Below are 25,149 nucleotides of genomic sequence, written 5' to 3'. Positions count from 1 at the left end.
ATATATATATTATTTATTTTACTGTCATTGAGTAGCACCGATTGAAAAATCAACGTTACTTTATATCTAGTGGCAGTGATCATGAAGTTAACCCAGATAAGTACCGGTAACGAGTGTCATAGTGTCGTAGAACTGGTAAACGTTGTCTTTGTCATCTAGAAATAGAAAGCATCATGCTAGCTATATGGACGTTTCTAAGCGTTTATCTCTTCCTCCGGTGAAAATGTTGTTGCAAACGTAGCCGCTCGTGTGTCGCTGTGTTTGGCAGGTGCTTGTGTGGGCGGTGCTGTCCCATGGAAACTGCGCTGAAAAGCTTGTGCTGTAGGCAAGTGAGTGCGTTTGGGTCGCTGTTGGTCGATATCTATCTATCTGTCTGTCTGTCTATCTATCTATATATGTAGTCTATCTATCTATATATATATCTATGTATTTATCTATTTATCTATAATCTGCGCTATCTGAATACTCTCGTCTACTACTCGTCTCTCTAGTCACTCTCAATGCTCTCAAGGCGGGCTTTGGTAAATTCTCTCCCCAACGTGACGTGATGCAATGCATTATGGGGGAAAGGAGACCGCGGTAAGATAGTACCTACTTTTTCGTATTATATTCCGTTTTGTGATACCCAACAACATAAAATACAATGGATAACAGTTTAAATGTTTATTACCATCAAGCAAATTGCACAAATTCGTAAAAAAATTTACCCTGCAACACGGCCTTTAAGCGACTAGATGGGCGTGGTTTAAATTGAAACAGTTATTATACAATATTTACCAAAAACAATTATATGTAATGTATATTAAATGTTAAATTATGCTAATATAATATAATATAAAAAAAATATATAATGTATTTTATAATATATATATATATATATATATATATATATATATATATATATATATATATATATATATATATATATAATAAATTGTGACAAGGTGGGCCAGTCCAAAAAATCTATCTCTCATTAGTACACATTATGTTTGTCTGAGCATTTTTATGTTTAATCTGTTAGATCCAGATCCTCCTGGACACTGGAGAAGACTTTTACAGCAGTGTGCGTTGTGTCAAGACACAGTATCACTATATTGACTGTGTCTGAAGGTTGTGCTATACTCACTCAGCACTGATCAGGAAAAGCACATCATGAAAAAGGTCACCTGTCCACTTTGAAGAAGAGTATCACTAAAAAAAAAAACTACAGTACACAGTTTAACTTATTTATTTGTATTTCTCCTCGTGTCGCTGTTGTGCCTGGTATGTACCAGTCACAACCTCATCAGTGAATCTGAGGCTTTGGAGCTGATCCCAGACCTGAGTTTTCCTGCTCTCACCTCACTGCTCCACAATCTGGAGAGACTCATCATCATTAACTACACCTGTGGCCTCATTCGCTTTCAGCACCCACAGGTGTGTATGTCTCTGACATAGCTGTAACTTTGAAGCTTTTTGTAGATGAAGCTAAATATGGTTCTGTGAATTTTTTTTTTTCACATCTCACCGTCAGTTTCATGTTAGTTAACCTCAGTTATTTCTCTGTGTATCATTTCAAGGCATGTGAAGCGGTCAACCAAGAGTTCCTGGATGGGGAAAAATGTAATGGATCCTACAGAGAAAAAATCATTTGGTTCTTCAGTGAGTAGCTGAAGTAAGAATATCTTATTGAGTATATTGAATGGATGTGATTTTTCTGTATTAATATGTATTTCTTTATTTTCTGACCTGGGAAGAAAATTGTGAATTGTGTAAATCCTTGCATGAAAATGTTATACTCGGCAAGTGTCAAATTGGTGTTGGTGAATAGATGAAATGCTGATACTCTGACTGCTGCATGTTTCAGAGTGAAGCGGTACTGAGTTCATTTTCACACGAGCAGCTCATGGTCTGCTGTTTTCAGTGTCTTAATTCACAGTAAATGCTGCTACTCACAAACTGGTCTTTGGATAGACCAAACAAATAATTTTAGCCACATTTGTGTCTCCTTTGGTCCCACTCAATGAACTGTGATTCCAAAGAAGTGAGAGAAAATAAAACAGTATCTCAGTAAAAAAGTAAATCACTGAGTAAATCATCCTTTCATATACAGTAGTACATTTGCAAAAGGACATAGGGTCCCCAGTCATCCTGGAAATTCTGGAATTGTGCAATGCAGATTTGCAGTCATGGGAATTAAGAAAACCACCTAAATCTTGAGTAAAATATTTTAGTGTAATACGTTTTCATCAATGGTTTGACAGTCAACAGTTCTCTTACGAGAGTTCTCTCGTACTGCGTCTTAGCTAAGACGATACGGGAAAAGTCTCTTTTCACGATACACTGAAGCAAAAAATTATCCTTAATTTGGAATTATTGTAAATTGCATTTGCAGCAGCACACAGCCATAGGCGAGACGGCTCGCTCGCTCATTGGCTGCTCTGCGGCAACTGCATAAGCCTATCGAGCGCAGGCTGATGCAACATCAGACCAATGAGGGCGCTTTGCGCCCTCCATGCCACTTCCCGCCGAAACGGGTGTGGCCTAGCCCTATAAAGGGAGCTCGAAAAGGCTGACTCACCTGATTTTTCATCTCTTTAGCGAAGCCCACGCATCGTTGATCACGAGAAGAAGCAACGCGCCGTCTGATAAGCATCTCAGCGGGACGAGCCATTCCTGAAGCTGCTGGGCAACGCCGCCTTCCACTGCTGTTTCTGCTGCGCTCTCCGGCGCCCATATCCTTTTCAATTCCTTTTATCCTGTGTGTGTTCGCCCTGCGACACACACTCGTAAAAGAGCTGCGTCTTTTTAAAGATGCCTTCTTGCGGCTCGTGCAGAGCCCCACTCAGCGAGGGAGACCGTCACGTCATCTGTGTCTCCTGCCTGGGTGAAGATCATGCAGCGGTCGCGCTCGCTGACGGCGGATGCCCTCACTGCGAGCTGTTGCCAATGGTGACTCTGAGGACTCGCTTGGCTTTTTTCTCTGAGCCTGCATTCTCCGCTGCGCTTCCAGCGGATTCCGGAACCGTCTCCAGCTCAACCGAGCTCGCCGGTTCGCCCTGCTTCACCGGCCTCCCCTGCATCGCTTCCCGATGGTCAGCGCCCGCTGTCTGCCGCGCGTCTTCCGAGGAAGTCTATCTCAGGGCCGCGTCGGGGGAAGAGGACACGTGCTCTCTGCTAGCTTCGGGCAGTGAGGGCTGGGCGAGCTCCGGGGATCTCGCGCCTTCTGCTCAGAATCCCAACAGACGAGCTGACATCGAGAAGGAGCTGATGCGAGTGCTCACGCTGGCCGCAACGAGCCTCGGCCTTGAGTGGTCTGCACCAGCACCCCCCTCTCGTTACCGGTTGGATGGTAGTTTCCTTTCGGATGAGCGTACTTCTCCGAACTCAAAGCCCGCCCCATTTCTCCCTGAGCTTCACGAAGAGGTGGCAAAGGTTTGGAACGCTCCATATTCAGCGCGAACTCGTTCGTCTGTCTCACTAGCATTCTCCACACTGGATGATGCTAAAAATAGGAACTACCAGACACTTCCGCCGGTGGAACAGGCGATAGCGACGCACCTTTGCCCGCCCTCTGCTGGACGACGGACGAAAGCGGTGTTGCCATCTAAAGCCTGCCGCATGACGTCATCTCTGCTCGCGTGGATCTTTTCTGCTGCTGGGCAGGCTGCGTCTGCACTACACACCATGGCCACGCTGCAGATATTCCAGGGTGATCTCCTCCGTAAGCTGGACGAGATGGGACCTGAGGCTATCTGTCTCGCGGATTAAATCCGCTGCACAGGCCATGGGACGAGTTATGGCTTCCACTACGGTGGCTGAGAGGCATCTATGGCTGACGCTCTCAGACATGGCAGAGTCTGAACGCACTGCGTTCCTCGACGCCCCGCTGACTCTCGCTGGCCTCTTCGGATCTTCTGTCAACGAGTTTGTTGAGAGATTCGTCGAGGACTAGAAAGCGTCGCAAGCATTCAAGCATTTCCTCCCGAAGTGCTCCGGTTCTGCAGCGAGTCGTGCTAGACGGGCCCCGCAAAGCTCTCAGCCACACCCCCCGCCTCCTGCTGCTTCATCGCAACAGCGTCAGCAACGCAGCTCGAGACCCCGTTCTCGCTCTACCGGCCGTCGCCCCGCGCTGCGGGGACCAAGGCAGAGGATTACGGTGAGGCCGGAAGCCCCGAAGCCATCCTAGCACTCCTAGGAAAGCGCCGGTGTACGAGTCACGCCGCGGCCGAACTCTCACCCAAGCGCGCCGCTGTTTCAGTTCCAGGGATTGTGACTGTCTCAGCGTCTTTTGCAATGCACAAGCCTGTACAGTTGCCCGCTTGCCTGCACACAAAAACCGTTATCACGGCTACCTAGATATTTCCCGAAAAAGGTGTGATTTCTGGTGTCCCGGACGTTTTTTCGACGCCCTCCGCGCTTTTTAGCGCGCGTCGAAACTACGGTCAAAACAGAAGTAGCACACCTACTTCGAGCCGAAATATCAAAACTGTTGAGCAAAGGGGCTGTGGAGCCTGTATCTCAAGCTCAAAGCGAAGGGGGGTTGTACAGCAGATACTTTCTAGTGCCAGAGAAAGACGGGGGTTTCAGACCCATACTGGATCTAAGACAGCTGAACAAAGCATTGGCGAAACGTTTTCAAAGTTTCAAAATGCTTACAACCAGGAGACTCCTCGCGCATATTCGCAGAGGAGACTGGTTCATGTCGATAGATCTGAAGGACACGTATTTTCAAATACAGATAGCGTCACGTCACAGGCGATACTTGAGATTCGCCTTCGAGGGCCAGACATACCAGTATACAGTCCTGCCGTTCAGCTTGTCCATGGCTCCTCCTACGTTTACGAAGTGCATGGACGCAGCGCTCGCTCCTCTCAGACTCAGAGGCATGCGAGGGCTGAACTATTTGGACGACTGGCTGATTCTGGCTCAATCACGATCAGAGCTCGTGGAACACAGGGCCATTTTACTCGATCACCTCGAGAAACTTGGTCTCAGTGTCAACTTGACGAAGAGTTCGCTGAACCCCAGTCAGACGATACTGTTCTTGGGTATAGCTCTGGACTCATGCTCCATGACGGTGCGGCTGTCGCCACAGCGCGCGTTGGGCATTCAGCGCGCAGCGAGCTCTCTCTGCTGCGGCGCGACCTTCTCGCTCAGAGAATTTCAGAAGATGCTAGGTCTCATGGCCTCAGCATCACCAGTTCTTCAGTTGGGCCTGCTCCGCATGCGCCCCTTGCAGTTCTGGCTGAAAGCGCGAGTACCGCGCAGAGCGTGGATATCCTGTCAGTTGCGTCTCAAGGTCAATCAGAGCTGTGTTACAGCCTTGAAACCCTGGACAGCGAACGACTGGTACCAATCAGGTGTAAGCCTGGGGACTTCCTCGAAAGTGAAAATGGTGTCGACGGACGCCTCCACTTCGGAATGGGGAGCACTGCTCGAGGGCAGACCGTTCTTTGGCCTGTGGTCAGAACGGGAAAAGCTCCAACATATCAACTGTCTGGAAATGCTGGCAGTAGAGAACGCGCTGACGCGCTTTTGTCCCCGAATCAAGGGCCACCACGTCTTAGTCCGTTCGGACAATATGTCTGTGGTGTACTACATAAATCGCCAGGGTTGTACAGGTTGGCGGAACGCCTCCTGGTTTGGGCTCAGCGCAACTTGCACTCGCTGAGAGCAGTTCATGTGCCTGGGCTACAGAATCTGGGTCCAGACAGACTGTCCAGAAACAACATTCCCACGGGCGAATGGTCTCTACACCCACAGACAGTCCAGCTGCTGTGGGAGAGATTTGGCAGGGCGGAAGTGGACCTCTTCGCGTCCCACGAAAACGCTCACTGCCCCGCGTTCTTTTCCAAGAACGAAAGCGCGCTGTCACAAAGGTGGCCGCGCTGCCCGCTCTATGCCCCCGTCGCCCTCCTTCTGCAGGTGATAGAACGGGTGAGGGAAACAAGATGCTCAGTATTGCTTGTAGCACCACTTTGGAAGAACCAACCATGGTCTCCAGATTTGATGCAGTTAGCAGGCACTGCCCCGTGGCCAGTGCCGTTGAGGAGGGACCTCCTCTCACAGGCCAGGGGCTCGACTTGGCACCCTCAACCGGTGTTGTGGTCCCTCCATGTGTGGGCGCTCAACGGTTACCCGCTGATCTCTCAGTGGGAGTGCTAAATACTATAACTCAGGCTAGAGCTCCGTCGACTCGATGGCTATATGCCTCGAAGTGGTCAGTATTCTCCAGCTGGTGCACAGCTCGGGGAAGTTCATCCCTTAGTTGTGAGGTGACGGAGGCTCTCTCCTTCCTACAGGAGCTGTTGGATAAGGGCAGAGCCCCCTCCATGCTCAAAGTTTACGTGGTGGCTATCGCAGCGTTTTCTGAGACAACGCTCGGTCAGTCAATAGGAAGGAACGATTTGGTCATCCGCTTCCTTAGAGGAGCTAGGAGGCTGAATCCTCCCAGACCTCCGTCAGTCCCTGTATGGGACCTCTCGACGGTTTTGGAGGCCATGAAAGGTTCCCCTTTCGAGCCTATCCAAACGATTAGCCTCAAACGTCTGTCATTCAAGACAGTGTTCTTGTTGGCTCTCGCTTCAGTGAAGTGTGTGGGTGACCTGCACGCGCTCTCGGTGAGCCCGACGTGCTTGGAGTTTGGGCCTAATGACTCAAGGGTCATACTCAAACCTAGGCATGGTTATGTGCCGAAATCCCTCAGCACGCCATTTCGGGCTCAGGTTATTTCCCTGTCTGCCCTGTCGGTGTCAGGAGAGGATGGAGACTCGAGTCTTCTTTGCCGTTAGGGCTTTAAGAGCTTATTTGTCTCGCTCCGCTGTCTTCAGACAGACTGAGCAGCTGTTTGTCTAGTTCACTGGACGTTCCAAGGGAATGGCTGTTTTCGAGACAGAGCCTATCCAGATGGATAGTTGATGCTATAGCGTTATCTTACGCTTCCAGGGGCCTTCAGTGCCCACTGGGCATCAGAGCACACTCCACAAGAGGCGTCGCCTCGTCGTGGGCGTGGTCTAGTGGGATCTCCTTGCAGGATATATGTATGGCGGCAGGATGGGCCTCGCCGTCTACATTTATCAGGTTCTATAACCTGGAGGTTCCCGCCCTGCAAGCAAAGCTGCTGTCGGTATAGTTGAATCAGGGTCCTGATTGGAACTCTGAGATCGCAAGAGCTATGCGCTGCCGACTGTTATATGGGCAGTATTGCGTAAGACCCACATTACCACATTGGTCAGGCCTTGCCTTGATTATGTGATGTCATATTGCCACGTCTACGGACGCTGCTAGATATGGGACGGAGGGCCCCCCCCCTCCTGTTGTAGGACTCTCTGTGAGTCCCTCTGGTGATTGTGCACTGTAAATCCTGGGCGTCGCTTCCAGGTTTATTGGTGTGTGTGATCCTTGCACGCACGGCGCTTTACATTGGGTTCCCGTAGCGTCTTAGCTAAGACGCAGTACGAGAGAACTCTCGTAAGAGAACGTACTCAGTTACTAACGTAACCTCGGTTCTCTCTAGAAGAGGGAACGAGTACTGCGTCTTAGCTAAGACGCTACGGGAAATCAGGTGAGTCAGCCTTTTCGAGATCCCTTTATAGGGCTAGGCCACACCCATTTCGGCGGGAAGTGGCATGGAGGGCGCAAAGCGCCCTCATTGGTCTGATGTTGCATCAGCCTGCGCTCGATAGGCTTATGCAGTTGCCGCAGAGCAGCCAATGAGCGAGCGAGCCGTCTCGCCTATGGCTGTGTGCTGCTGCAAATGCACTTTACAATAATTCAAAATTAAGGATAATTTTTTGCTTCAGTGTATCGTGAAAAGAGACTTTTCCCGTAGCTTCTTAGCTAAGACGCAGTACTCGTTCCCTCTTCTAGAGAGAACCGAGGTTACGTTAGTAACCGAGTACGTTTTAATAGATATACAAGTGAAATCCAACCTTACTCGATACAAATGACAGTTTCCTATTCATTTTGAGTATTATTTTAGTTTCTTACTGAATTTTTCCAGAATCATTTTGGACATATTTCCTGGCTGCTCAAAGCTTTTTACAGTATTTGCAAGCCTTCTTCCACATGACTGCTCGATGAGTTCAGTCAGGTCTGTTTCATCTACATGCCTGTTATTGGGGTGAAAATGTGGGTGAAATATTGCACACAGCTCTTGTTTGTTCACATCTGGGTGCAGATCATTCACAATCAGTGACCTCGATAGTTCAGATCTGCTCTCCATTTCTTTTGGTTTGTATTTCCTCTTGCAGACCTCAAAGTTTGAGATGGTGTCATATATACCAAACCTGTCACCGCGCCTTGCTAGGACTTTAATAGTCTGTTTTGGGTGTGATGCACGTTGTTTTATTTGTTTTGTTTTTCATAAGCACCAAAAAATTTATAATATTTCTCTATCTATAATACTGTACATAACAGCAAAATAAATTCAATGGAGTTAAGCACCATACATAAATAAAAAAGCTATGTACTATTTCATATATATACTATTTTATATACATATATACAGGTCCTTCTCAAAAAATTAGCATATTGTGGTAAAGTTCATTATTTTCCATATAATGTAATGATAAAAATTAAACTTTCATATATTTTAGATTTCACACCAACTGAAATATTTCAGGTCTTTTATTGTTTTAATACTGATGATTTTGGCGTTCAGCTCATGAAAACCCAAAATGCCTGTCACAAAAAATTAGCATATTTCATCCGACCAATAAAAGAAAAGTGTTTTTAATACAAAAAAAGTCAACCTTCAAATAATTATGTTCAGTTATGCACTCAATACTTGGTCGGGAATCCTTTTGCAGAAATGACTGCTTCAATGCGGCGTGGCATGGAGGCAATCAGCCTGTGGCACTGCTGAGGTGTTATAGAGGCCCAGGATGCTTCGATAGCGGCCTTAAGCTCATCCAGAGCGTTGGGTCTTGCGTTTCTCAACTTTCTCTTCACAATATCCCACAGATTCTCTATGGGGTTTAGGTCAGGAGAGTTGGCAGGCCAATTGAGCACAGTAATACCATGGTCAGTAAACCATTTACCAGCGGTTTTGGCACTGTGAGCAGGTGCCAGGTCGTGCTGAAAAATGAAATCTTCATCTCCATAAAGCTTTTCAGCAGATGGAAGCATGAAGTGCTCCAAAATCTCCTGATAGCTAGCTGCATTGACCCTGCCTTGATAAAACACAGTGGACCAACACCAGCAGCTGACATGGCACCCCAGACCATCACTGACTGTGGGTACTTGACACTGGACATCAGGCATTTTGGCATTTCCTTCTCCCCAGTCTTCCTCCAGACTCTGGCACCTTGATTTCCGAATGACATGCAAAATTTGTCCAAATGTCCAGTGCTGCTTCTCTGTAGCCCAGGTCAGGCGCTTCTGCCGCTGTTTCTGGTTCAAAAGTGGCTTGACCTGGGGAATGCGGCACCTGAAGCCCATTTCCTGCACACGCCTGTGCACGGTGGCTCTGGATGTTTCTACTCCAGACTCAGTCCACTGCTTCCGCAGGTCCCCCAAGGTCTGGAATCGGTCCTTCTCCACAATCTTCCTCAGGGTCCGGTCACCTCTTCTCGTTGTGCAGCGTTTTTTGCCACACTTTTTCCTTCCCACAGACTTCCCACTGAGGTGCCTTGATACAGCACTCTGGGAACAGCCTGTTCGTTCAGAAATTTCTTTCTGTGTCTTACCCTCTTGCTTGAGGGTGTCAATGATGGCCTTCTGGTCAGCAGTCTTACCCATGATTGCGGTATTGAGTAATTAACCAGGCTGGGAGTTTTTAAAAGCCTCAGGAATCTTTTGCAGGTGTTTAGAGTTAATTAGTTGATTCAGATGATTAGGTTAATAGCTTGTTTAGAGAACCTTTTCATGATATGCTAATTTTTTGAGATTTTTTTGGAATTTTGGGTTTTCATGAGCTGTATGCCAAAATCATCAGTATTAAAACAATAAAAGACCTGAAATATTTCAGTTGGTGTGCAATGAATCTAAAATATATGAAAGTTTAATTTTTATCATTACATTATGGAAAATAATGAACTTTATCACAATATGCTAATTTTTTGAGAAGGACCTGTATATGTACAGTATATATACAGTAGGGCTGCATGATAAATCACATCATATTTAATGCGCATCTTGTCAGCAAATCCGGTTCTGTAACCAGCGTTAAATCACTATCACCTGCACGCTTTCACATGGAGCAGCATTAACTACACAGAGCCGTTGTTCACTGACAAGCTGCGCAAAACTACCATCATATTTTGCGCATGTTTTGCACAGCTTGTCAGAACTGGCATTACTGACAAGATGCGCATTACATATCGCATACGATTTATCGTGTAGCCCAAGTACACATCTATGTATAAATATGTGTGTGTGTGTGTAATATATATATATATATACACACACATACAGTGCCCTCCATAATTATTGGAACAGTAATGACAGAATTGCTTGTCTGCTGTGGAGTCAAGACAAATGGAAAATTATTAATAAAAATATTAAACACTGGGGAAAGCATTTCATTGGATGAAACCTAGAGTCTGGTGATGTCAATAGGTGGCAGACTCACTGCTGTGATTGCATGCAAGGGATTTGCAACTAAATATTAGCTTTTAAACTTTTACGGTTGCTTTAAGTTCAGTTGTCCCAATACTTATGCTCACGTCAGTTTAGGGAATGAAACTCTAAAAGTGCACCTGTCCAATTATAAATGAGTCGTTCTGCCATTGAAATAGGCCAGTCAAATGATTCATGCAAATGCCAAAATATAAGCTCAGCACTGCTTTGCTTACAGAGGTAACCAGGATTAACAATATTTTTCTGATTTTCAATAAACACCACCAACTGTTAGAGAGTGAATTAGCATTTTCATTCAGCGTTTTGTTAAAACCAACCATATATAATAACTTATTATTTTCATTCAACCCTTGTCTTAAAAATAATTAAAATGTCTTTCTACATGTGTTACACTCAGTGGGCACCTAAAATGTATGGTACGTTGAAATTTTTCTTAAATTACTTTGTAATTTACTCTTCTTATACATCATTACTTTATTACTAATACACATTTTCCATTTGCAATTATATAGTGCATTTTAACATGTTGCTTTTTATAACCTAGTGCTGCAAAGATGTTCTTGACCCGATCCCTGGAGATGTGCCAGCGTGTGCTGGGCCGGATCACACAAACTGTGCCCAGTCTCTGAACTACCTAGCTGCGCTTCACAGCGAGAGGAAAGAGTATGAGAGTGCAGAGGAGCTGTATGAAAGTGCCCTTGACATCGGCAAACGAGTACTTGCCTCAGATCATCCCTTTCTCACCTATACCCTCAAACACTTGGTCATGCTTTACAAAAGCAGGGTGAGAAACCACAGGAAAAGGGTTACAACTCACCAGCTCTGCAGAACATGTAGCAATCAAGTGACGATTATGCATACATTCATTCTGAAATGTTTGTCTTTGTGTGCTTTTGTCTTTTTTATATTATTTATTAATCTGTGGACCTTTTTGATAGGCTGGTGCCTCCTTTATGAACTGGATCTGGAAATCCGAGAGAAGAGTATCGGGCCTAAACACCCCAATGTGGCCACTGCTTTGGTTAACCTCACAGTGCTCTATTGCCAACTGATGAGAAACTTCTCAGAATTCACCCACCTGCTTTGTTGAAAAACTTCCCAGTCCACTGATTGATGTGACTCATGTGATGTGTGTTTGTGTTGCAAAAGCAACATAGTGATGCATTGCCTTTGTACGAGCGCGCTCTAAAGGTGTATGAGTAAAGTCTTGGCTGACTGCACCCTCATCTTGGAGAGACTCTGAAAAACCTGGCTGTACTCAGGTTAGCCATATTTTATTAGCTCTGCGGTAAGATTTTGATTAAATTCATAGCACATTCAACAAATGTGTTAAGGGCCATTCACAAAGAAATGTATGACAGCACAGAATGATTACAATACAAGGATAATATTACACTGTAAGGAAAAGATCAGACAATTTTGTTAATCCAAAGTTTGCATCATTTGGAGTCTTCACAAATGTTGTCGTCATCTGAAATCTTTGAAAAAAGACAAATATTTACAGCAGTCAAATATGGAATGCCTCAAGAATCTATATTAGGCCCCCTGCTGTTTTGATTATACATGCTGCCCCTTGGAAACATTTTATTACAATTTGTAAATATTGTATCCATTGTATAATGTATGGCCGGCAGCCATATCACCCTGCAGCCCAAGACCGGTTGCCCACTGAAGCTAATGATGGGAGACCTCCTGGGAAAACTAGGTTTCTGCTGGAAGAGGTGCTAGTGAGGCCAGCAGGGGGTGCTCACCCTGTGGTCTGTGTGGTTCCTAGTGCCCCAGTGTAGTGATGGGGACACGATACTGTCAACAAGCACCGTCCTTCAGATGAGACGTTAAACCAAGATCCCGACTCTCTGTGGTCATTAAAAATCCCAGGATGTCTTTCGAAAAGAGTAGAGGTGTGACCTCAGCATCCTGGCTAAATTCGCCTATTGGCCTCTGACCATCATGGCCTCCTAACAATCCCCATATCTGCTGATTGGCTTCATCACTCTGTCTCCTCTCCACCAGTAAGCTGGTGTGTGGTGGGCATTCTGGCACAATATGGCTGCCATCGCATCATCCAGGTGGATGCTGCACACTGGTGGTGGATGAGGAGATACCCCCTGATTATGTAAAGCGCTTTGAGTGCCTAGAAAAGCGCTATATAAACATAATGAATTATTATTATCTTAAATAATAGAGGAAAAGTGATTTAACCATATCTAGATAACACAATTTTACATAGCAACCATTCAGAACACCCTAGCAATCTCGTAGCACCAACATGGCAACCACTCTCTTACTTTCTCAGCTATGAAGAGGGAGATTTTGAGAAGGCCGCTGAACTGTACAAACGAGTGATGGAAATAAAGGAGGCTGAGCCTCTTGTGTGGTGAGGTGTGAGCACTTGCTGCACACTTAATGTATCATTCATTGCCACTGGGTTTATAAAAGGTGCTCTCCGGCGGTAAATGGTAGAAAGTGTTTTATTCCTGTGATTTTCAATAACTGCTGAAATACAGCACTCCATATCATCAGCATACCAATGATATTTCTAATGCACTGCCGTTAAAATGTGAGGTCTAGTAAAGTAGTGTTAAGTAAAGTCACTATGCTCAGAATAGTGTTATTTATGGAAGGCCACCTCAGAATAAAAAAAAACAACAACAAAAAAAGATAATTGTGAGAAGTTTAAATGACTTCCTGTATTCATAAAAATTGTGATCTACAGTGTTCCGGAGTTTCAGCTCCTTCCTCTGGTCTATGACCTGCTTTCTGTCATGTTCCTGTCACAGTCACTTTAAAATGCAGAACTGTTGTAAATAGCACAGTAATATTAAAGGACAGCTGACATAGATAGCCATACAAAACATTAAAACATGATATCAAGATAAAAGGTACTCAATAAAACAATTTTATTGTAATCAGTATTTTATATGGTCTCATTTTTGAGAGACCATTTAAATGGTTCAACACAACAGAGAATACATAGCATGTGCAACCACTATGCTTTTTTATGATTTGCTTCTTTTCATTGATCTGCTAGTTTAAATGCAAGAAAAGCAAAATGGAATGTAACAATACATTTATTTTTTCTATTGCATTATTACAATGTTATCCCATTCAATACAGCAGTCAGAATCAGGCCAATGATGAAATGTCTGTAATAAAATAATTTAATGATGTTCTTTATAACATCTGGCTGGGTGTCTACAAGCATATTAGACATGACAATTACATATTTAGATCTGCGACTGAAGTCTTATCTGTTTTCGTCACTCTAACAACAGATATTTGAAAACAATCATTCAGATTGGTTCTATTAAACATTCCCTGCCAACTCTGAAACATTAACACTGCGAAAACAAAAGATCAACAGTAATGACAATTCAGTATTAAGACTTTCAGCTGAAGTAAACCTATAAACATCTTGAGTGTTACAGGCTGCTTGCAAAAACAGAATAAAAAACTAATTTCAAACTCATTTCATATGAAACCTCAAATGTGTATAAGTACAAAATAATAATGAATTTGTCTTAAGTGTCTGTGGGAGAGTTTTTTTTCTGAGTTCATAGATATCATTTTCCTCTTGATTGATGTTCCCTTACATCTTTTTCATCTGAGCCATCAGCTCTTCTAAACTCTGGTCTGTTTCCTCCACCATCTCCCCTGATCCTCCATCCTGGCAAAGAGAAAGAACACATGGAGTATTACACATTCATGGTAGTCAACACAGAGTAATGATAACCAAGGCTGCATTTGTTGTCAAATATTATTACAATTTAAGTTAACTGTTCCATTTAATAAATGTAATCAGAATTTTCAGCACTCATTACTCCAGTCTTGTGTCACATGATCTTTCAGAAATCATTCTAATATGCTGATTTAGTGCTCAGTAGACATTTCTTCTTATTATCAATTTTGAAGACCGATGTGCTGCTTAATATTCTTTGATAAATATTTTAATTATTTGACATGTAACAGCATTTTATGTTTTCAATTATCATAAGCATCTGACCTATACCAAATCAAATATTATAAAATGTAACCTCACTGCCTGTCAGATTTTTTAATGCAGGAAAATTTCTGAATAGCTAAGGTGTTGTATTTCAGTGGGTCGTACTTTCTCAGGTATGGTGTAGGCTACAGTAATTCCCTCAGGTAGATCTGGTACCGGTCCTGATGCATCCTGTAGCTCTGCCTCTGACACCTCTGACACCAACTCAATGCCTGGCAGAAAACAACATCACCATCAAACTTGCATAACATTTATTGATTTTGGTTTTATGAATGAGGAATCTGTATCTGTAGTGTGTGGGATGCCAACCCCATTCATTGTCCTCATGCACCACTTCTTCTTCTTTTTCCTGTACCACTTCTTGCTTTGGCCGTTGTGCTTCTTTTTTCTAGAGCAAGTAAGGTAGGAATAAGAGATAATATACTGTTAGTATTAATACTTTACTGGTTTTTGTCACAGTTTGTGAATTTCAGCACATTTGAAACTACTTCAAAGACATGCAGTTATAGAAAATGATCTAAACTTTTTAATAAAAATGTGTATATATATATATATATATATATATATATACACATACATACACACACATATACATGTATATATATATATATACACATATACAGTCGTGGCCAAAAGTTTTGAGAATGACATAAATATTAGTTTTCAAAAACTTTGCTGCTAAACTGCATTTAGATCTTTGTTTCAGTTGTTTCTGTGATGTACTGAAATATAATTACAAGCACTTCATACGTTTCAAAGGCTTTTAGTGAAAAATACATGACATTTATGCATAGAGTCAGTATTTGCAGTGTTGGCCCTTTTTTTTCAGGACCTCTGCAATTCGACTGGGCATGCTCTCAATCAACTTCTGGGCCAAATCCTCACTGATAGCAACCCATTATTTCATAATCACTACTTGGAGTTTGTCAGAATTAGTGGGTTTTTGTTTGTCCACCCGCCTCTTGAGGATTGACCACAAGTTCTCAATGGGATTAAGATCTGGGGAGTTTCCAGGCCATGGACCCAAAATTTCAACATTCTGGTCCCCGAGCCACTTAGTTATCACTTTTGCCTTATGGCACGGTGCTCCATCGTGCTGGAAAATGCATTGTTCTTCACCAAACTGTTGTTGGATTGTTGGAAGAAGTTGCTGTTGGAGGGTGTTTTGGTACCATTCTTTATTCATGGCTGTGTTTTTGGGCAGAATTGTGAGTGAGCCCACTCCCTTGGATGAGAAGCAACCCCACACATGAATGGTGTCAGGATGCTTTACTGTTGGCATGACACAAGACTGATGGTAGCGCTCACCTTTTCTTTTCCAGACAAGCCTTTTTCCAGATGCCCCAAACAATCGGAAAGGGGCTTCATTGGAGAATATGACTTTGCCCCAGTCCTCAGCAGTCCATTCACTATACATTCTGCAGAAGATCAATCTGTCCCTGAAGTTTTTTTTGGAGAGAAGTGGCTTCTTTGCTGCCCTTCTTGACACCAGGCCATCTTCCAAAAGTCTTGGCCTCACTGTGCGTGCAGATGCGCTCACACCTGCCTGCTGCCATTCCTGAGCAAGCTCTGCACTGGTGGCACTCCGATCCCGCAATGCAATGCAATGATGGCTGCATGCGTTTCTTTGCAGGTCACCATGGTTAACAATGGACGAACAATGATTTCAAGCATCACCCTCCTTTTAACATGTCAAGTCTGCCATTCTAACCCAATCAGCCTGACATAATGATCTCCAGCCTTGTGCTCGTCAACATTCTCACCTGAGTTAACAAGACGATTACTGAAATGATCTCAACAGGTCATTTAATGACAGAAATGAAATGAAGTGGAAAGGTTCTTTTGGGATTAAGTTAATTTTCATGGCAAAGAAGGACTATGCAATTTATCTGCTCACTCTTCATAACATTCTGGATTATATGCAAATTGCTATTATAAAAACTTAAGCAGCAACTTTTCAAATTTCCAATATTTATGTAATTCTCAAAACTTTTGGCCATGACTGTATACATATACACACATATATACATACACACATATATACATATATACACACACACGGTTTGCATTTGTAGGAGTGTCACCTTGTACTCGTCCTGTTGTCGTCTGCAGTGTCTGTCATCACACTGGGGGTTGGCCTTCATTGCCATGCTCGGGAAGAAATCCTGCATGGCATTATAGCCCAGATAATAACTCACCGTCCCAAACCCCAACAGATACCTACAACACAGGCAATTTCATTCCAGACCATGTATTTTAATGTCCTTCAGAAACCTACTGACAGGGCAAGAGGATGTGAAATGACCATGGGATGATGGGTTTAGCTGGTTAGTTAGAATTGTTAAATTCGGTTCAGTTACAAAAATGGCTTTATATTGTCCTCTAATGGCATTTGTGTGATACTACAGCATTTACGATACACTAAAGTAAATCAGTACAGCTAAACTGAAAAAGCATCCATCACAGACTGTGGTTATGATGTAATCTTATCCCTGTGTAGCCGGATATGTGAGATAATAGTAAGTCGTATTGTTTTTTATTTTTTAACTGTTTATTTTAACCTTTAGATAAAATATTCTTACAACTAAAGTTTGTAGTTTACCTATTTGCTGCTCAGGAGTGGCTTATTTTTATAGCTGCCCATTTGAATCAATTAATTTGTTTGACAGAAATCCATATGTCACCTGTATAATAATCTGGAAGAAAGTGTAGTATAATACAGTGAGACTTTGGTGCTCATAACTCAAGGGAAAAAAAAAACGCCTCAATTTTATTACGAGACACAAAGTGAGCAGAAATACACAATTATTTTACAAATTATGTATGGATAATCAAGTTAACCTAAGTTGCTTCAGTCCACTATGTGTTCATCTTGAAATATTACCAGAAATGTACAAGTTATTCTTATGTTTACTTAACATAATTCATTAAAGATTTCACAGTAAAAAGACATAAACCACAACCTTAAGTGGGATGTTTCAGAATTATTCTAAAATGCCTTTTAAATTGCTAAAAAGTATAAACCATCAATCAAACTAAAAGAGTCATGTAATAGACTGTGTACACAGGCTTTTCAGCAAAGCTGGTCATGTTGATTTAGAGACCTTTCAAATATGATACAGTAGGCTTTATAGGGATAAAAACAGCGTGGTTAGGCCTGTGCTGAATCATCAGGATAGTGATGAGGGCTTACTTCAGGACGTTCTGTACAAGGAGCCCGGCGACCACTCCCATTGTGGTGGGCAGACTGGCGGCGCACACTCCGTCCCTCTTTAATGTCTTCTCGTCGATATTTGCAGCCACTACAAGGGGAGGTGCACACTAACACACACACACAACTGGATCAGAACACTCTTTCCACCCCATACAGAAATAACCAATGTTTCATAAAGCTGGTTTATGACCCAGAAACTAGATCGTAGAAGACCGTATGAAATGGCTTTTAAAATCATAATTCATGACACATAGTATGTGTTTTGGGAATGTGAGTGTGTCATACAGCAAAACATGCAGTTTCTCCAGGGATGATGAGCTGGATGTGTCCAGAAACGGCATTCTCACTGACGCCCGACTCCATCCATATCTGAGCCAACTCATTACATGCCTATGAGAGAGAAACAAACATGTAAGTAACTGCTAAACCGCAGTGACTATGTGAAAACCTAAAAAATAAATGATTAAAAATATATGCATGTATACTAAAATTAATTCTTACAGTTCTGTGCCAAAAACTCACTGTATTAATGGCCATCCGAGCCTCAAAGTTATCAACACAACTGAGGACCAAATCGACAGGCTTCCCCTCCTCAAGTCCTCCGTGACTGAAAACACAAAAGCAAGTTTAGTACAGCCAATCTGAAAATGAGATGGAAAATTTTGAGCTTACTGTGGCAGTAAATCACCTAATGCGGTCCATGAAATGTGTGAAGTTATCCATTGTGTTGATGTTGTAATTGTGGGTCTCAAAAGCAACATCTGGATTAATGTTCCTATGGAGGAAAACAAAAATTAAAATGGGAAATATCAAATGAAGTGCCTTTCCAACACCTAAGGTTGTCGCTTTAAAGGAGTCAAATAAACATCAACATCAGAGCACCATACACGCACAAAGGGCTGAAAGTAATATACAAAGTTTGGTTAGATTCAACAAAGAGGGATTCAAATAAATAACATAATAATAATTATGTCCATAACAAGGTACAATTTACGGACCAAGAGGAAAACATGTCTTTAAGAGGTTTTTGAAGGAGAGAAAGGAGGATGCTTGAAGGATGTCTTGAGGAAGAGCATTCCACAACCTGAGAGTCAGATAAATATGCAGGACTTAGGTTATGGAGAGCTTTGTTAGTGATAATAAGTATGTTCCAGTAACTGGAAGCCAATGAAGGTCACAGAGGATTATGGAAGCATATGGGTAGCAATATTCAATTTGGAATGTAATATGCAAAATGACAATGCAATATGTAAAATGGCAATGCATTTCCGTATTTACATTAACATTTTCCAATACATTTGTGCAACGTTTGGTGCAAAATTAAAATTAAATTACAATTTTCATTTGCCATTTCATACACTAGTTTAAATATGTCAAATTAATACTAATTTTAACACTTTATAAGTTGCAAAATGAAAATGTATTACAGAAATGATTAGATATGTCTAACATGTTCAAGCAAAATCTGTGGCAAAATTATCATTCAAAAGTTATTTTTCTTAATTGAATTTACACTCACAGTCAAGACACTTACGATTGCATTTTCATTCAATGTCCCACAATGAATGTAGCAAAATTCAATGTGCAAATAGAAAATGCATTCCAAGCCGATCATGTGTCCAACCCCTCCCGCCATGTCAATCACTGCGTGAACAAGGCGGGGCTTGCAGAAGGTCAAGAGACTCAAGACTCAAGAAGAGGATTCAAGTGAGAGAACATGGACAAGACAGTTGGTCCGTGTAAGTTTTGAATATAAAAACGTGTACGTTACAAATAGGTTTATGGCTTCATTATTTCATTCCCACTTGTGGGCGGCGCTGAAACACTCCTTTCATCTGATTGGTCGAATCGCTCTGCCTTCAGCACCGCTCTTTCATTCTTTAAGACAGAATAAGAGTCAGTGCGTGTGCGGCACTATAATGTCTGAAACCACCACTAGCTGTTAATTAGCATAATATTTGAATCAGATGTTGCTGGGCACATAATTCATGCTACTTGTGACTTGCAAGTGACCCCTTTAAATTATTTCTAGGTATTGGTATCGTATGAATATTATTCCACTGATAAATAGAGTGCAAATAGTTCTGTCTCCTTGGATAACAGTGAAGTGGAAATAAAAATCAACGATAGACTGAACAGTTCCATGATAATATGTCTGTAACATTTACCACTCTCGTCTTTTGAGTCAAAAGGCACTAGGTATGTGTGTGTGACATTAACAAATAATTGTGAAAATTAATAAAGTTAAATTTATTAAATAAATTAGTAATATTAGTTTTATCACATACTAAATTGATGTTTCTCTTCTTAGTCTTCTTTGTCGGGTTTGAGAAACCCAACTTATATTTTTGTACATTATTATTATTTATTATGAGAGTAATTGACACTGACTAGAACTTTAATGTTTCACCAAATTCAGCTCAGATCTGGACTCGTCTGACTCGTTGCTGTATAACTGGTCAGACTTATCTTCCCAAAAAACCCTAGTGACTTTTGTTATCTGAGCAATGAAGGCCTTATACTTAATGTCCACTAGAGGGGGCTACAGGATTTCTGTTAACATAAGATTAAATGAAAAATAAATACATGAATTTCATGTGTACTGCCATGAATATGAATATTTGAATGAATATTGAAGCTATAAACCTATTTGTACCGCACACGTTTTTATAATCAAAACATGCACGGACCAACGGTCTTGTCCATGTTCTCTCACTTGAATCCTCTTCTTGAGTCTTGAGTCTCTTGACCATCTGCAAGCCCCGCCTTGTTCACGCAGTGATTGACATGTCGGGAGGGGTCGGACACGTGATCGGCTTGGAATGCATTTTCAATGTGCACATTGAATTTTGCTACATTCATTGCGGGACATTGAATGAAAATGCAATCGTAAGTGTCTTGACTGAGTGTAAATGCAATTAAGAAAAATTACTTTTGAATGATAATTTTGCCACAGATTTTGCTTGAACGTGTTACACATATCTAATCATTTCTGTAATACATTTTCATTTTAATTTTGCAACTTATAAAGCGTTAAAATTAGTATTCATTTTACATATTAAAACTAGTGTGTGAAATGGCAAATGAAAATTATGTAATTTAATTTTAATTTTGCACCAAACGTTGCACAAATGTATTGGAAAATGTAAATGTAAATACAGATATGCATTGCCATTTGTGAGTGATGGAGCGGGCTTCAGAATTTTGAACATACAGTATTGTAATCATTTGATATTTTTATCTGAAAGGCCATAAAGAAGTGAATTACAGAAATCTAGTTGAGATGTGTTCAAGGCATGTATAACAGTGTCAGCATACTGCTGTCTGAGAGAGGATCGAATATAAGAGAATTTTAATTTTTTATTTCTTATTTTTAAATCCACACAGTTTTTTTTTAATTAAATTAAATAAAAAAAAGAGAGATAGCTGAGGTTGATTTCAATTACAATGAAAAAAGAAAAAAAAGGAACAAATAAGTTTAAGAAAATTAATCTGGTTGTTAAATACAGTTGTTAATATTTTGAAACTTTTTTCAGGATTCTTTGATGAACAGTACGATGGCGTTTTAGTGCCACCTTGAAAAATAAAATTCTAAGATTACGAGATTAAAGTCGAAATGTTTCGAGAATAAAGTCGTAATAGGCCTACTACGAGAATAAAGTCAAAATGTTTTTAGAATAAAGTCAAAATATTACGAGAATAAAGTAAAAATATTACGAGAATAAATTCACATATTTGGAATTTTCACAAAGAAAAGTTTAATTTAATGAATTGTTTCATATAAATACAGCTATCTGATCATTAAAGAGCTTGAAAAACACATAGTAAATTACATAAAATTGATTTTGAAAGCTGCAGCATTAAAAGTAGGTCTATCAAAAGCACAAATCTTATTGCTATTGGGTGGCTGGCACGCTACAAATAACAAATGCAATAGAAGATATGAAATACAGTCGTGGCCAAAAGTTTTGAGAATTACATAAATATTAGTTTTCAAAAAGTTTGCTGTTAAACTGTTTTTAGATCTTTGTTTCAGTTGTTTCTGTGATGTACTGAAATATAATTACAAGCACTTCATACGTTTCAAAGGCTTTTATCTACAATTACATGTAATTTATGCAAAGAGTCGGTATTTGCAGTGTTGGCCCTTCTTTTTCAGGACCTCTGCAACTCGACTGGGCATGCTCTCAATCAACTTCTGGGCCAAATCCTCACTGATAGCAACCCCTTCTTTCATAATCACTTCTTGGAGTTTGTCAGAATTAGTGGGTTTTTGTTTGTCCACCCGCCTCTTGAGGATTGACCACAAGTTCTCAATGGGATTAAGATCTGGGGAGTTTCCAGGCCATGGACCCAAAATTTCACATTCTGGTCCCCGAGCCACTTAGTTATCACTTTTGCCTTATGGCACGGTGCTCCATCGTGCTGGAAAATGCATTGTTCTTCACCAAACTGTTGTTGGATTGTTGGAAGAAGTTGCTGTTGAAGGGTGTTTTGGTACCATTCTTTATTCATGGCTGTGTTTTTGGGCAGAATTGTGAGTGAGCCCACTCCCTTGGATGAGAAGCAACCCCACACATGAATGGTGTCAGGATGCTTTACTGTTGGCATGACACAGGACTGATGGTAGCGCTCACCTTTTCTTCTCCGGACAAGCCTTTTTCCAGATGCCCCAAACAATCGGAAAGGGGCTTCATCGGAGAATATGACTTTGCCCCAGTCTTCAGCAGTCCATTCACTATACTTTCTGCAGAAGATCAATCTGTCCCTGATGTTTTTTTGGAGAGAAGTGGCTTCTTTGCTGCCCTTCTTGACACCAGGCCATCTTCCAAAAGTCTTCACCTCACTGTGCGTGCAGATGCGTTCACACCTGCCTGCTGCCATTCCTGAGCAAGCTCTGCACTGGTGGCACTCCGATCCCGCAGCTGAATCCTCTTTAGGAGACGATCCTGGCGCTTGCTGGACTTTCTTGGATGCCCTGAAGCCTTCTTTACAAGAATTGAACCTCTTTCCTTGAAGTTCTTGATGATCCTATAAATTGTGGATTTAGGTGCAATCTTAGTAGCCACAATATCCTTGCCTGTGAAGCCATTTTTATGCAACGCAATGATGGCTGCACGCGTTTCTTTGCAGGTCACCATGGTTAACAATGGAAGAACAATGATTTCAAGCATCACCCTCCTTTTAACATGTCAAGTCTGCCTTTCTAACCCAATCAGCCTGACATAATGATCTCCAGCCTTGTGCTCGTCAACATTCTCACCTGAGTTAACAAGACGATTACTGAAATGATCTCAGCAGGTCCTTTAATGACAGCAATGAAATGCAGTGGAAAGGTTCTTTTGGGATTAAGTTAATTTTCATGGTAAAGAAGGACTATGCAATTCATCTGATCACTCTTCATAACATTCTGGAGCATATGCAAATTGCTATTATAAAAACTTAAGCAGCAACTTTTCCAATTTCCAATATTTATGTAATTCTCAAAACTTTTGGCCACGGCTGTATAGTTTCCAAGAATACTGTCCCCGCGAGTAGGCTATGATTTCTATGTATTAAAAAAAAAACCATGAGCTGATGTTAAGATAAAAAGTTGTTCCTGTTCAGTCTATTAATAAATATCATATTCTTGATATTAAGCTGTTTCGGCGAGTCCTTAAAAATGACTCTTCCTCATCCCAGTAAGATGATGCGGCTGCAACAATATTCCAATCAATCCCGGAGGCCTGCAACTTCTCCCAGTGCTCTCAATCTGGGACATTTACATGCACAATAAAGGCTTACTCTCAAAAGAATATAACTTTAATTTCTACTATTTAAATTCTCTTAGCATTCCGACTTAATTCTTGTAATCTTTGTTTTTTTTTTTTCAAACTGGCACTAAAACGCCATTCTTAGAATAGAAAGTTGCCTTAAAAAACAAAAAAACATTTATTTTGAATCTCATATATTTGAACTTCTGAAACACTACAAATGTCTTGACTCTGACTTCTGATCATTCCCGATACATATGCTAAAATCATTAACCTCTAACTTACCTAAGAGTGTGTTCTGCAGCCTCAACTTTACTGAGCCCTGCCTGATGTGGCTGGAAAAAGAGGCGGTTCATGTTGGCCAGCTCCACCTTATCATAGTCAAACAGCAGCAACTGTGGGGAACGAATCACAAACACAGCAAAAAGAGGCATGACAGTCTGTTACTGCAGAGCCCAGGCATGTCTCTGGGGGGTTGTGCGACTGGCTTCCCTCCTGTACTCCAACTGGCAACACACACTACAAGAATATGGGGCTTGAAGAATGCAATTTTAACTGAAAAACATTAAGGAGGCACGCCATAGACCGGCCAATCAGTGCATCTTTCCATTTGACTCATGCATCCTATATATTAGATCTATAGGCATGAGGATAAAGGTGCATTACCTTACCAATGCCACATCTGGTGAGCATTTCTGCAGTGACACTCCCCACACCTCCCACTCCCACCACTGCAACAGCATATGAGCGGATCTTCTGAGGATGACAGCAGGTGATAGAGCTCATCTCAACACGAGCAAGCAGCTATCAACATAAAAGTCTCATCAAAATAATAAATACACATGTTTACCTCGTAGTCTTGAACTATGCCCATCCTTTTGAGTGCCATTAGACGACTGTGAGATATTAAACAAAATAAAAGTGACTATCGCACCGGTTTAGCCTTCCATATGTTCAGTGATAATAAATAAACATAGCATCATCAAAACGCTCACCTGTATGGATTTGAGTCTACGACTTCAGCACTCATTTTAATAATCTTTGGTCTGAGATGATGTTCAGCATCACTTTGCTTCTGTTTGGATTTAATTAGTTCATTTTCTAACTCACGGACCCGCAGCTTCAGTTCATCAACGGTTGTCATTTTTTAATTTAAAAATCTTATATCGTAATAAACACAACTTTAAATGATCCGATAAGAGAAATAAAGCACGCCAACGATTAAAATTAATGTACACGTCCGCACTATTAAAAATCAGCTGGTGAAGTGTATGTGTAGATATTGAGTCCGGAGTGAAACACACAGCTCACAGGAACGAACGTTCCCTCAATGAATGAGTCCCGCTAATCGGTGTCTTATTTTCGGCTAATCGGTGTTCAATTTTAATTGTTTAAAAAGAAAACCTCACCACATGCATACTACTGTTTATTGCGTTTTGTTCGACGATTTTCCAAGTTGAAATTGTTAGAGCTATGACTTATTCCCTTTTAGATTTAATGAAAAAACCGCTGTTTTTTGTATTTGGAATATAATTAAACGTTTATCCCTCACTTCCAAAAATACCTAGAGTAAAAATAGAAGTTGGATTTAACCATAATTTATTTCATTTATGACG

General features: G+C 41.5%; 1 protein-coding gene and 1 pseudogene across 2 annotated transcripts; one reads left to right on the top strand and one right to left on the bottom strand.

Moving 5' to 3' along the window:
• The window catches only part of LOC132123904 (nephrocystin-3-like), a 32,717-nt pseudogene extending 19,773 nt beyond the window's left edge, over positions 1 to 12,944 (top strand).
• A 497-nt stretch (positions 12,945 to 13,441) lies between these two features.
• Positions 13,442 to 24,859, bottom strand: LOC132124021 (ubiquitin-like modifier-activating enzyme 5). Of its 2 annotated transcripts, none has more exons than XM_059534754.1 (12): positions 24,529 to 24,859; positions 24,384 to 24,429; positions 24,200 to 24,289; positions 23,819 to 23,928; positions 18,469 to 18,555; positions 18,303 to 18,387; positions 18,066 to 18,170; positions 17,760 to 17,887; positions 16,651 to 16,786; positions 14,876 to 14,954; positions 14,672 to 14,778; positions 13,442 to 14,230 (listed from the first exon to the last, which is right to left on the bottom strand). In XM_059534754.1, the coding sequence occupies exons 1-12, from the start codon at positions 24,675 to 24,677 to the stop codon at positions 14,153 to 14,155; spliced, it is 1,200 nt and encodes a 399-aa protein (XP_059390737.1). In that variant the 5' UTR covers positions 24,678 to 24,859; the 3' UTR covers positions 13,442 to 14,152. The 2 variants fall into 2 exon arrangements, with proteins under 2 accessions (XP_059390737.1, XP_059390738.1); XM_059534755.1 differs by having other exon boundaries at positions 24,205 to 24,289; positions 24,529 to 24,624.
• Between the last annotated feature and the right edge of the window lie 290 nt (positions 24,860 to 25,149).

The sequence above is a fragment of the Carassius carassius genome, chromosome 42 (assembly GCF_963082965.1).
Source record: "Carassius carassius chromosome 42, fCarCar2.1, whole genome shotgun sequence".
Taxonomy (NCBI): domain Eukaryota; kingdom Metazoa; phylum Chordata; class Actinopteri; order Cypriniformes; family Cyprinidae; genus Carassius; species Carassius carassius.
Note: the sequence above shows the minus strand (reverse complement) of the source record. Positions and strands in the feature narration are given on the sequence as shown.